Below are 14,179 nucleotides of genomic sequence, written 5' to 3'. Positions count from 1 at the left end.
AAAAAGATTAAAAATATGAATAATAAAATGGCAATACCTACATACCTATCAACAATTACTTTAAATGTAAATGAATTAAATCTAATCAAATGACATAGGGTTGCTGAATGGATAAGAAAACAAGACCCATACATATGCTGCCAACAAGACACCCACTTTAGATGGAAAGACACACGCAGACTGAAAGTAAAGGGATAGAAAAAGATATTTCATGCAAATGGAAATTAAAAAAAAAAAAAAGCCGGGGGAGCAATATTTATATCAGACAAAATAGGCTTTAAAACTAAAGCTATAACAAGAGACAAAGAAGGTCATTTCATATATAAAAGCCACAATTTGGAAGCAACCTAAGTGTCCATCAATAGACAATTGGATAAAGAAGATGTGGTATGTATGTATATACAACAAAATATTACTCTGCCATAAAAAATAATGAACTCTTAGCATTTGTAAAAATATGGATAGACCTGGAGAATATTATGCTAAGTGAAGTAAGTTAGACAGAGAAAGACAAATACCATATGATTTCACTTATATGTGGAATCTACAGAACAGAATAAATAAATAAACAAAACAGAAACTAACTCATAGATACCGAGAACTGATGGTTGCCGAGTGGAAGGGCAGTCGAGGGGCTGGGTAAAAAAGGTGAAGGGATTAAGAAGTTCAGATTGGCAGTTATAAAATAGCTACTGGGTTGTAAAGTATAGCATAGGGAATGTAGGCAATAATATTGTAACAACTATGTATGGTGCCAGGTGGGTACTATACTTATTAGGGGGATCACTTTGTAAGTTATATAAATGTCTAACCACTATGTTGTACACCTGGAACTAATAAAATATTGAATGTCAACTGTGATTGAAAAATTAAAAAAAAAATTAATGCGCAGATTCCCCATCTCCAAAGGTATTAGCAACCACCAAGTCTAATTTCTGATTTTAGGTGACTAAACCAATGCCTAGAGAGGCCTACTTAAACTCACACAACTTATTAGAACAAAAGCCAGGGTTGCTAATCCATGCTGGGCCCCAATGGAAGTGGGAGCAGTGGAGGTTTGAGTTAGCAAGACTTAAGGACAGCCCTAGCCAGTATGGCTCAGTGGTTAGAGCGTCGGCCTGGGTTTGATTCTAGCCAAGGACACATACCTCGGTTGCACGATCGATCCCCGGTCCCGGTCGGGGGCATGCGGGAGGCAACCAATCGATGTGTCTCTCACACATCTATCTATCTATCTATCTATCTATCTATCTATCTATCTATCTATCTACCTATCATCTATCTATCTATCTATCTATCTATCTATCTATCTATCTATCTATCATCTATCTATCTATCTATCATCTATCTATCTGTCAATCATCTATCATCTATCATCATCTATCTATCATCTACCTATCTACCTTTCACTCTCTCTCAAAAGCAATGAAAAAAATACATCCTTGGGTAAGGATTTTTAAAAAATTTTAAAAAGAGTTAAGGACATATGTCAATTATACCTCAACTTTAAAAAATATATATCTTTATTGATTTCAGAGAGAGGAAGGGAGAGGGAGAGAGACAGAAACATCAATGATGAGAGAGTCATTGATCGGCTGCCTCCTGCACACCCCCTGCTGGGGATCAGGCCTGCAACCTCACTCAGCATGTGCCCTGACCAGGAATTGAACTGCATTTCCTGGATCCCAGGTTGATGCTCAACCACTGAGCCATGCCGGCCAGGCTATACCTTGATTTTTAAAAAATTGATTTAGGAGAGGGAGGGAGGGAGAGAAAGAGGGAGAGAGAGGGAGAAACATTGATGTGAAAGAGAAACATGGATCGGCTCCCAAACGAGCCCAGACCAGGGGCCAAACCCACAACCTGGTTATGTGTCCTGACCAGAAATCGAACCTGCCACCTTTTGGTGTACAGGAGGATGCTCCTATCAAGTGAGCCACACCAGCCAGGGCTATACTGCAATTAAAAATAAATAAATAAAAAGACTCAAGGACAGGCCTACAGTCAGAGACACCTAAGTTCAAATCCTGGTTCTGACATTTACTGTGTGATTTGCCGAAATCATTCTTCCTAAGCCTCCCTTTACCTTTTCTGTTAAATGAGGATCATAAGTTTTCTCATAAGCTTACATGAATGTTAGCTTAGTTTAGAGCTTAGAAAGACTTCCACCAGTGCCCATTCTGCCTCACCAATACCTGCTTTGGCGGATGGGATGACAATATTGGTAAGGAATCCTCTTTACTTCAAGTCTCTGTTTCTTAAACTGATATACTCTTAAGTTCTCATAGGTACCAGAGTCACCTGCGTGCATCTTTCCAGAGCATCTTCCTTGACCTTCTTCATATAGTTAAATAAACCCAGATCTATTATAGAGAAAAATGCAAAATATATATGGAATTTTAAGCCAAATCAAGCCATTAACTCTTCCCCCTACTGTTAGGAGTCCTGGAGGGCGGGGGATAGACATTTGAAAAATCCTGCTCAGCCACAGTTTACCCATCTGTGGTTGCAAATGGCTTTTTGACTGCTACTTTTATTATGGCCAGGAACTGATTAGTAGCAAAAGCCTCCAGAAAAGGACTATGACAACCTGAAGCCAGCCTAAGATGAGCTGAGCTATCTAGGAGGGTTGTGAGCATCCTGTTGTTTGTGATACTCAAAATGGTCTTGGAAAACCACAGGTTGCTTATATTGTAGTGAGAACGCCAACATCAGATGGAGTGTGGACTGAGATCGGTACGGTCCCTTCCAGGCCTGACATTCTTGGAGGCTTTGGGAAAGGGTAAGAGAAAGATGAGAAAAATTTGGGTTTGAAAAGAAGGGATGAACTAGGGTGAGGCAGTGAGGAGAGGCCAGTAGAAGGGCAAAAGGAATTTAGCTGGAGATCATAGGGCCGGAAGTGGGTACCTGGTCCAGGCTGAGGCCACCTGGGGAGGGAAAAGGAGCTACAAGGCCTTGGGCTTGGGTTCAGGAGATCACGCAGGTAGGACCTGATCCTGGATTGAATCTGGGCCTACCAGAGAGGACCTGACATCCCTAAAGACCGGGGCCATGAGTGGGAAAAGTCAAGTTGTGTTAAATTAAGCCAAAAGGAACTCTGCAACTCTGCCAGTATCTGACCCCTAGTGTTTCCTCTGTGGCTTGTTTTGTGCTCCTGAAGCCCTCCAGCCACAGATAGCAGACCCTGCTCTCTACCAAAGGTGAGCTTTGGAGTGTAGGGCCTGGCAGTGATCAGAAGACTCTAGGACCTGTCAATGTCAGAGATTATTTTGGTGAGTGGCTCCCAGCGTAGAGCCATGGGAGCGACATGCTCCTAGGAGGTACCAGGATAATGTTGGAAGCCTGTAGATTATTTTAGTATTTAAAAAATCTGAAGGGAAATTGTATTAGAATTTATTTCTTAGTTTGACAAATTGTATTATTGTTTCTTTAGTGCAGACTTAGTTAAGTGTGTGATTAAAATTTGAACTAGAAAACAAGAAAATTAGTACCTAAATGAGGTAGTTTAATGGCAAAAACTTCAAATCATGAGATCCATGGGTGTGTAGTGTTGGTGGTGGTGGTGGAGGGTAAAAGGTACAATAGGGGAAAGGCAAAGGAGTCAGTCCTTGGAAGGGAAGAGTTTAGAAGCACTAATATAAATCACCAGCCTCATTTTAAAGATGGAGAAGCTAGGGGATCAGAGAAGTTAAGTAATTTTCCCAATAGCACATGGGGACTCTTGGCAGAGGTGAAACTCAAATCAGGCCCTGGTCTCTTTATCAAGGTACTCTCCTCTACCCTCATTCCTTGAGAAGTCTAAAGAAGGTGGGCGATCCTGAAAGGTCACAGAAAAAATGGGCAGGGAGGCAGGTCTGACAGGATTGGATCTCCTCTGCATCAAAAATGTAATAATTGTGCTGTTAACAAAGTCCTTTCTCTCTAAGACACTTCTCCCTCTACCTAGAATGCATGTTTCTGAGTGTACACTCACCTGACTGGTGAATGCAAGTCTGTGCATATGGGGGCATATAATTCAGTGAGCATTGTGCTAATGTGTGCATAGCCATGGGTGTGTATGAGTCAGTGTATGCAGATGGCTGTATACAAAATAGGGGTATGTACGGTTTGTGCCTGTCCCCGTGTAATTGTGAGGTCTTTCTTACACGCATATATCTATTTATATCAAATGTGTGTCCCATTCTTCTGGTCTTTGTTTGACAGAGATTGCTGAGTAACCAAAATGAAAATGATATAACCAGGTTAATAAATGAGGTCAGTAAAAAGAAAATCAAAATTAAAGCTTAATATAAATTTCTCATTGTCTGAAAGAAAAAAGAAGAAAAATAAATTCCAAGAGATCCCCAGAGCCCTCAGAACCAGCAATGACGGCAGATTCTGGGGTAAATGAAACAGGTCACTCTCTTGTCCCAACTCAGGAATTCAAGGTCAATAGTAGGAATTTTGTAGATTCTAGACCTCCTCTGACTAAGGTGTTCTCAGTCAAACTCACGGCTGTCCATGGTCCACAGAGCACATGGTGCCACTTAGAAGGGTCACCCCTCCCTGGGGTTAAAAAATTTAAACATCGAGCCTTGCTGATGTGGTTCAGTGGGTTGGAGTGTCAACTTGTATACCAGAAGGTGGTGGGTTCGATTTCCGGTCAGGGCACATACCCAGGTTGTGAGTTTGATCCCCAATCAGTGCATGTACAAGAGGCAACCGATCAATGTTTTTCTCTCACAATGATGTTTCTTTCTCTCTCTCCAATAAAAACAAACAGACAAATTTGAAGAGTGGAGTGAGGGCTGGATTTCAGTCCTCACCCCTTCTTCCCTCTCAGCGAAGGGCCCAACACACACAGTGGCCCTACTCACACTGTGTCGTCGAGCTGATAAAATATCCCAGGAAGTCCTGGACTAGATTTTCTGATCCCAGGCTTGTTTAGCAATCATATCATGATGAGTTCTGATTCTTGCTAACTCGTTTACTTTTATTAACTCTGTAGACATGATCATAGATATTATCTGGCCTGGCTCGCCCTAGAATGTGTTTTGCCCTCTTTAAAAAAAAAAAAAAAAAAAGAGTCAACAATTTTCCTCCCCTAAACTGTAAACCTATTCATTTACTAAACATTCTGTCCAAAATGTGTGCCAGCTTCTTGCCTAGGTTTCTGGGGCTAATCCTTTATGTAAAGAGCAGGCAGGCTATTTCACTGCAAACCACTGTTGTACTCTGGACTGCCTTGTGGCAAAATCTGTCAAGAATAATTTCAAACATTTTCTTGGCCTTTTTCTTTGGCCAAGACTTGGTTATTGGCAAAGTTGCAAATGTTCAATGAAGAGCTTTAGCTCTGGCTGCCCACTCAGAACCCTCATGACAGTGCTCAAGAATCAGGGTTGGCAGGCATAGTAAATAAATTCTACTGGGTAAAACAGGGATGTGTCCTGAGTTGCCTCTTTTCTCATGTGTTCCTTTTTGATATAATACCACTTTTGAATGAACTGATTCTGCTAGTTAATTGTTGCCATAAACGAGCAACAATAGAGCAATTATTGAGCAATTATTCTAACACTGGCATTTTTGTTATAGGCCCTCCAACTAGTAGCTTATATGTACCTAGTAATCCCTTGTAGTGAGTCCCCTCCCTTGTGTACCTCTGTGTGCATTTTGAGCTATGGGGTTTTATCAGGACGGAGCCTTACTTACAGCTTGACAACCCATGCTGCTTTAGTAAACTTTCTGGGAGTCCACAGGTCATGGAGGCTCAGGTCACCTTGTCCATGTCATAGTGACCTAAGTTTAATCCCAAGGCCTCCCAGTCATTCACTGGCAGATTGTCTTTGGGCAGGTTACTAAATCTTTCCCAGCTTCCCTCAGTGACTTCATCTATAAAATGAGAATAAAAATAGGACCTGCTTATAGGGATATTGTGAGCATTACATATGATATATAAATGATCCCACATAATAAAGTGCTTAGTGTGGTGCTTGGCACATGGTAAGGACTAAATAAATTAGAATAATGGTTATTTGAGGCTAGCATGAGCATTTTTTCACAACAGCACTAAACATTGTTCAGGCTAAAATTATGAATCATTTTAATTTTTCTTTGACATTTTTGGTGCTTTCATGGACCACCTTTCCTCCTTTAATATATTTATCTAAGATGAAACTTTACTACCATAAGTGGAAAATCAGCATCACCAGCCATAAATAGAAATCAGCATACATGAAAACAAACATATAATATAATACATAAATTCACATTTGTAAACCTCCATTCGTTACCCCTAAAATCATTCACCTACATCAATGGTGCACAGGCGATATTTTTGGAAATGCTGTATTGTGAGACAATTTTGAGCTTAGGCTTCTGTCAGTGAGTTAGAAGAGGCACAATTTTCTTTTCTTTTTTTTAATCTTCACCCGAGGATATTTTTCCCATTGCAGAGAATGGAAAAGAGAGAGAGAGAGAAAAACATCAATGTAAGAGAGACACATTGATTTGTTTCCTCCTGCACGTGCCCCAAACCAGGGCCGGGATCGAGCCTGCAACTGAGGTACATGCCCTTGGTCAGAATCAAACCTGGGACCCTTCAGTCCATGGGCTGACACTCTAACCACTGAGCCAAACTGGCTAGGGTCACAATTTTCTTTTCTTTTACCTTTTTTAAAAAATATGGCTTTATTGGTTTTAGAGAGAAGGGAAGGGATAAAGGAGAGAGAAACATTGGTCAGTTGCCTCTGGTACACACCCTGACCAGAACTGAATCCAAAACCTGGGCATGCACCCTGACTGAGAATCTAACCAGCAAACCTTTTGGTGCACGGGACAGCACTCAACCAACTGAGCCACACCAACCCGGGCAGGCACAATTTTCTTAATTTGCCAGCCTACTGACAAAAATTTAACTGGCATTTTTTATGTGCCAAGCTCTGATCTAGCTCTAGGGACATGAGGTGAGCAAACAGAGAGTTTCCCATCCACCTGGCCCTGCCCTCTGTGACTGAGGTGCATGGCCCTCTGGCAGGCTACCCCATTTTCACAGGAAGCCAAAAACCCTGTCTTCAGCTCACTGATCGGTAATGTCAGTGACTCCCAACAACACTGACAAACCAAAACAGCAGTACTTGCCAGGAAATAGCATTTCAAAATCACCACCATTACTCACTTACCAAGTTAACGACGGTTAGCTAAAACTTAAAAACGTGGGGTAGATCTCCAAGTATGGACATGGAAAGATGTCCCAGATATAACATGGTAAGAAGTTACGGAACAGAATGTAGAGTATAAACCTATTTGCATTAAATATGTGTATATATTTAGGGGATTCTTTTAAGCGGGGCTCTGTGCTAAGCTTTTATTTGCATGATTTCATGTAATTCTCATAATTATCCAGCGAAGTAAGTGCTATTATTATCCCCATCTTACAGATGCAAAAATTGAGGCCCAAATGGGGTAAATCGATTTGTCTGAAGCCTCATAACAAACAAATAAGTGGTGGAGTGGTGATTCAAGCCTGGGTCTACCTGCCACCAGAGACTAGGCTCTTAACCACAAGGCTTTTCAGTAGCCATACAAAGGAAATTCTGGAAGAGTGCACACCAGATTGTCCACAGTGAGCACACCCCAGGAATTCTAGGGAGCTACATTTCTTGTACTTCTTAATATGCCTCTATACTGTGCTAATTTTGTACTTGAAAAACAAAAAACAACAAAACCACCATCAACGCAGACACTCTGCTAAGAGACATGATCATTTGAGAAGGATCAGCTCTACAGCCCGCCCTTCCATTCCTCTCCTTGTCTCAAAAGGTACAGGCATGGAAGAGGTGATACTGGAAAAAAAGGAAGTTTGGGAAACACTGGATTAGACAAAATCAATCTGGCTCCCTCTCTGGAGGGACTTCAGAGCTTTAATAAGCTCACGTTGACCATGAAGTTAATACGGGACAGTTTGTAGCTGAGGCCATGTTGCTTTGGCCCCAGAACCCTTTTCTTTGCAGTTGCCTCATGGAACTAGTGTTCTTTTTTTGTTCTTTTTAAAAATATATCTTTATTGATTTCAGAGAGAGGAAAGGAGAGGGAGAGACAGAGATAGAAACATCAATGACAAGAGTCACTGATCAGCTAGCCCGCAACCCGGGCATATGCCCTGACCAGGAATCGAACCTCGATCGCCTGGATCCTAGGTTGACGCTCAATCGCTGAGCCACACCCGGCCGGGCCGGAACTAGTGTTCTTTAGAACAAGCGATGCAAATGCAGCTCCAGATACTTTATTTATTTATTTATTTATTTATTTATTTATTTATTTATTTATTTATTTATTTATTTATTTTTAATCCTCACCAGAGGATATTTTTTCCATTGCTTTTCAGAGAGAGTGGAAGGGGGAGAGAGAGGAAGAGAGAGAGAGAAACATCGATGTGAGAGAGACACATCGACTGGTTGCCTCTCACACTTGCCCTGTGGGGATCATGCCTGCAGCTGAGGTATGTGCCCTTGGCCAGAGTCAAATCGGGGACCCTTCAGTCCACAGGCCGAGATTCTAAAACCACTGAGCCAAACTGGCCAAGGTCAGCTCCAGATACTTTAAAACCAACACTAAAGTTGGTTGTTAGAGGAGGCCACACCCCTGGATTGTATCTTGGTCCTGCACGTCCCCATGCCACCCACACACCAGCTCCTCTCAGCATTACTTTCACCGAATTAAGCCATCAGTTTGTGGGCATGCATATGGACTTGTAGGGTTTAGCGTATGTTGTATGTGTAGTCCCTGCCTCTGCCTCTAAACATACATGCATACATATATTTTTCAATGATATGTATGGTGTTTGGGATAGGGAGGGTGTGTGTGTGTGTGTGTGTGTGTGTAGCTGTGGGGGACCCTCCTCTAAAGTAGACCTGTAGCTTAGCCTGTCATTCTCACACCCACTATACACAGGAAACAAGCTCATTTGCAAAGCCACACCACAAGTGTGAGGGAATAGGTGGTTCACTGGTTTGCCAAAGCACTAAGTGGGAGTAATTCTGGGTGTGGAAAGCCCTCCCTTTTCAGGAGGACCTCTGTTAAGCACCTACTATGTGTCAAGGACTACCCATGGCACATCATAGTCATTATTTTCTCTTTGATTACCCACAAGCACTCTATAACGGAGAGATTCATTATTGCCTTTTTAAGTAAGTAAACTGGAGTTTGGAGAGGTGAAGCCACTTGTTCAAGAAAATGGAAGAACCGGAATTGTGCCTGGGGTCTGCCTCCCTCTGAATGTCATTTGCATCAGCTTTCTTGCATTTGGTTTTGCTCTGAGGTCTCTGCTCTCATGGTACCCAAGGAACAGGTCTCAGGGACAGTGGCCTTGGCCTCATGTTTTAGGTACTCTCCAAAATGGGCCTTTGTCCTCAGAACTGTCTTAACTCTTCCAGGAAGCCCTCCGGGTCACCTAAGGGATGTCTTCGCCCATCCTCTGAACCCTCAGCCTGTCCTTTGCTCCATCACTTGGCCCTTTTTCCCTTTGAGAAAAACCTCTGACCCTGAGCCCTGAGTTATCTCTCAGCACAGGCTGGATTGGTGGCTTGGGGGACTGCTTAAGCCTGTCCAGGGTGGATGAGCTCCTCTGAAGTGCAGGGACAGCCAGCCTGTTCCTGAGCCCCCAAAAAAGTCTGCAGGCCTTAGAGCTGGGGACAGGAGAAATGTTGGGACATGCTGACTAGGTGGAAATTGTGTGTCAAGATAAACTCCAATGGCAGGGGAAACCTGGAAGGCCTGGTGCAGGTGGGGACTCTCCCCACAAACTGAAGGCTGAGAGTTAGATGGCGGGTGAGGGGGTGGGCAGTTACAGTTAGCTGACTATGCCTTCCTGGGCCTCCACCTTGCCAGGGTTTGAAGCAGAAATCTACAGGACCAATTGGCCCTACATATGCAGTCTCTGTGTGTGGGAGGGAGGTGGGGGGTACAGCGGGAGCTAGCAGGTGAAGGGAGAGGAGAGGACATCCTGTGACATTTGGCAGAGGAAGGAATGGCAACTTTCCAGATGGAAGTTCAGACGTTAGTCTCTCAGGGCCAACTGCACCCTGTCTGGGATAAAAATAGCCCTTCCTCTCCCCCTTTCTCCTCATTTTCTCCTCTCCAACTTCCCAGCGTCCGGTCAGATGAAGGCCCCAGCCCAGACGATAAATATGCCCTCACATATCCACCACTCCCAGCGTGAGACTCCTCCCTCTCTCAAGCAATGCTGGTCACTGAGGCTAAGGTCACTTCACTCACATCCACCCAAATGCTCTGGGTGACTCCGATCTCTCTCAGGAGATTCTTGTCACTGGGGTCTGCTCCAACAACCAAAAGAATTCCAGGGTCCCTTGACTCAAGCCTGTCCATTACTCTACTCCATGGGAGATCACAGCCCAGACTGTCACTCTTTCCCAAGACCTGGCTCTGCCAGTGCCTCACTGAGGACCTGCAGGGAGGGGGTGCTTGGCCCTCTCTGGGTGTCAGGAGATTCATCCATCACGGGATGAGGAACTGGACTTGGGGATTTCTGTTTCTTTCTTTTTTTTTGTATACGTGCTACTGAAGCGAGCACTGGGCTTGGGGATTTCTGGAGGCCTTTTTAATACCTGACCGCCCATGTCCCAGATCTCCCAGTGAGGCGGAGGCTGACGGTGGGCAGTGTCGCGGAACCAAGAGCCAACAACTACGCAGGAAAGAGGTGATCTGGCTGCACTGCATGCCTCCTACGTGACCTCCAGCAACGTTCGTCTGTCCCCCAGCCTACAGGGCTGCTGCATAGCCAGGCAGCCTGGCCCCGTGTCTAGTTTCAGCCCCCTGCTATCAGGCCCCTCAAAACAGCCCCTCCACCCTTATTCCCAAGACTCCTTACCTGTCCAGCCCAGGAGCCCTCTGGCCCCATTCACATGATCCTCCTGGCCTAGCCTCACTGCCCAGACAGTTTCAGCTCCCCTCACCGTCGTTGTAGCTACCACCTGACTCCTCGCGCCCACGTCCCACCCTGACTTCCTGCCTCCTCCTGAGGGCTCCTCAGCCAACCGGGCCCCAGTAGCCCAACCACAAGCCTCCAGCACCCCAAGCTTCCTGCCACCATAGCCCCCTGCGCCTCAGTCCCTGAGGGTCCTGTACACCTCCAGGCTTAGCCCGACTCACCTTGAGGATGGCACTTGGAGGAGAAGGGAGGATATTTGATGGAATCTCCCTCCTGCCCTCCAGGATGCACCTGGACAAGAGATTCCAGGGCAGCCTTTAAACCCCACTGAGCAGGGGCAAGCAGACACACACTCGCTTGTCAGTGAAAGGCAAGAAGCACTGCTCTCACAGTCTGAGAGTTAAGGACCCTTTCATTATAGTCTGAGGCAAAGGTAACATCACTTCCGAGTCAGAGGAGAGTCCAACATCCCTGTTAAGTAGTTGGAGAGCAGAACCCCCATGTTACAGTCAGATGTCAGGCTAACATGGCCACTGCAGTCAGAATAACAGCCATATCACTTCAGGGCACAGGGCAATAGCTTATTACAGTCAAAGGGTAGGCTAACACTCCTCTTACAGACAGATGCTGGACAACAAGCTGTTTAAGGAAGCAGGCGGTACAACACTCATGGTTGGAAAGTAGGGGACCACTTCTAATTCAGGTAGAGGCAAGGCCACAGACCCTGTTAAAGGTGCGGGCCTGGCACCATCTCCTGAAGACAGAACAAACACCCCTTTCCTGGGCACCCAGGTGCAGGCAGCAGACTGGCAGTGCTTTCTGTTATAGGCAGGAGGCAGGAACCTTGTCTCAGGCAACAAGCAGGCCAAGAATCTCCCTTTAACCTGGGGCCACGCTGAAGGTGGCACAGTCATAGGCTCAGGGCCAGGTCATCAGTGTTCTAAGAAACTCTAGGCTGCCTTTATCAGGCCCAAGAGCCTTGACCCCTCCCAGAGGAAAGTATAAATGCGTCACCAGCCACTGCCTAAGCTACTGAGTGAGCAGATTGGGGGAGGGGAACCCACAGAGCATTGTTGGGGTTTGTGAGGTGGAAGCTGTTCTGTGTGAGCCTCAGCTGCCGAGGGAAGAGGAGACAGGAAATGGGTGGGGGGAGAGGAAGCCTTAGTTGGAAATTCAGACAAAGAGGGTAACACAGAAACAAAGGCTGAGAGAGACTAAGTTTAAAAAACACACCAAAAAAACCCTACGGTGACACATAGCTCAGAGTCTGGGCTGCAGGCCTCAGCGCCCCTTCACAGCCTGTCTCTGGGCCTCAGCCTGATTGATAGTAATAGCACTGGAGATAGTAATGATAAGCGATTGATAGCTCACATTTATTGAGTGCTACTGTGCATTATCACACTTAAGACATGTCTAACTACTTGTGTCATGAGAATTAGCACTTGCATTTTAGGAATAAAGGAACAGATTTAAAAATTAAGGGACCTCCTCAAGGTCTGATAAAAATAAATGGTGGAACTGACTTTGAATTCAAGTCTGTCAGATCTGCATTCTTCAGCTGCCCATTTACCCAAGTCACCTTCCATGGGGGTCATTTAGGATTTTAAGTTATTTCCCAATTCTGATCTTGATAAGATAGAGCTAGAGCTGTGGGGTGATTGGTATCCATTAATTCATGTGCACCCCCAACCCAGGCCTTCTCTCCTGAAATGAATCCCTGGTTCCAGCAACAGAAGACATTCTGTGACCTTGGCCTGAATAAATGACTGCAGAGACCTGGATGGGAAGCAGAGAGGGCATTTATTGAAGAGCCTGGGGGTCTGTGAGCTCCTACCCACCCCCCCTCCCCACACAGCTGGGGCGGCAGCAGGAACAGGATGCTGGGGCTTTATGCTCCTAGAGCGGACTGTACCCACCAACCCCCACTCTTGCCAGGTGCTGGTGCCTCTGAGGCACAATCACTTCCCCCATTCCAGGTGGGCTGGGGAAAATGGGTAGCGGGTGGCTCAGTAGGCATACAGGTTCACCTCAGCAGAGGGTAAAACGTCGGGCGCTGATGTTCATGCGTGTGAGGCCGAGGTGCCTCAGCGGGGGGGCCAGGGCCAGGCCGGCCCCCGGCTCCAGTTCCAGCTCCAGTTCGGCCTCATCCAGCAGCTCTTGGTGCAGATGACAGACCTGGTCCACCTTCAGCCGGTGCAGCTGGGCCCGCAGGCGAAGCAGCTGCCCCGCCAGCAGCTGGTCCTGAGCCTGCATCTCCCTCTGCGGCCGAGAGGGGCATCAGCTGGCTGCACTGGCCCTCAGCTGCGCTCGCCCTGTTCTTCCCTTCCTGTCAACACACTGAGTCTTTGCACTGGCTGTGTCCTCCACATCCCTTCTCATCCCAGCTTAATCCCTCCTCATCTCACTGCCCTTGCTCCACACAGGTGGTTCTAAAACCGAGCTAAGAAGCCATCATTAAACAAATACAGGTGCCTGGGGCCCCATCACAGATAACTAAGTGGAATCTTCAATTGGGATCCTGGACCTCTTTATATTTGCACCTGTTGGGTTAAGAGCCACCTATTCAACATTCAGCTCCTCAGATTCGCCTCCAGCATGGTCAGTGCCTCATTATGTACTTCACAGTGTCTTCAGGTATAGCAATTCCCAGAGTAGGGGAGGCCATGCCCTCCCCATCTGTAACTGGTGGCCTAAGGAGCAGGCTCTACCCCTTCAGCCACAGAAGCACAAGTTCAGCAGATTGAATGGAATCCTTCAGCAAGTCTTCCTGAATAAAATGCTGAACAAATCCCTTCCTGGCTCCTCAGCCCCTGGACACAGCCACAGGAATGGGCAATTGCTGGAGGTGGGGCCCATTCCTATTCCCGCCCCATACCTGTGGTCTTGGAGGACTGTCCCCAAGGCCCTCTGCAAGGCTGCCCACCCCACCAGACTCACCAGCTCCTGTCGGAGCCACTCAAGGGCAGAGTCCATGGAGTCGAAGCCGCAGATGGCCCCAGGTTCTCCCTGCCCAGGTCCAGCTCCGGCCCTGCGCCAGGCCTGGCTCTGGACCTGGGCTGTCCACTCCAGGTATGAAGGCCGCCGTGTTTGCAGCTGCAGCTTTGCCGTCAGCGCCTTCACAGAGTCCAGGCTCTCTTCCTCCTCATCTTCCTCATCTTCTTCACCCACTGCTTGGAATTTCAGTGGCCCCAGGGACATGGTGGGTTTGGGGTGAGTGACAGATTAAGACTGAGGCTCTGGGATTAGGGAAAGGCT

The 14,179-nt window shown here is 46.2% G+C and overlaps 1 protein-coding gene across 1 annotated transcript; it reads right to left on the bottom strand.

Annotated features, from left to right (window-relative positions):
* Positions 1–12,881: 12,881 nt before the first annotated feature.
* On the bottom strand, positions 12,882–14,163 carry FAM167B (family with sequence similarity 167 member B). Its single transcript, XM_016219729.2, has 2 exons — positions 13,862–14,163; positions 12,882–13,183 (listed from the first exon to the last, which is right to left on the bottom strand). Exons 1-2 carry the CDS (start codon positions 14,120–14,122, stop codon positions 12,953–12,955), a joined length of 492 nt encoding a protein of 163 aa, XP_016075215.2. The 5' UTR covers positions 14,123–14,163; the 3' UTR covers positions 12,882–12,952.
* Between the last annotated feature and the right edge of the window lie 16 nt (positions 14,164–14,179).

This window comes from Miniopterus natalensis, chromosome 9 (assembly GCF_054644295.1).
Source record: "Miniopterus natalensis isolate mMinNat1 chromosome 9, mMinNat1.hap1, whole genome shotgun sequence".
Taxonomy (NCBI): domain Eukaryota; kingdom Metazoa; phylum Chordata; class Mammalia; order Chiroptera; family Miniopteridae; genus Miniopterus; species Miniopterus natalensis.
The sequence above is the reverse complement of the archived record's forward strand: the minus strand, read 5'-3'. Positions and strand labels throughout refer to the sequence as shown.

Bases quoted from the DNA above. Each gene is read 5' to 3' on its own strand.
- FAM167B (XM_016219729.2), bottom strand. From the start codon at position 14,122: ATGTCCCTGGGGCCACTGAAATTCCAAGCAGTGGGTGAAGAAGATGAG. The intron at 13,184-13,861 runs GTGAGTCTGGTG...TCTCGGCCGCAG, and splicing joins AGTGGCTCCGACAGGAGCTG to AGGGAGATGCAGGCTCAGGA.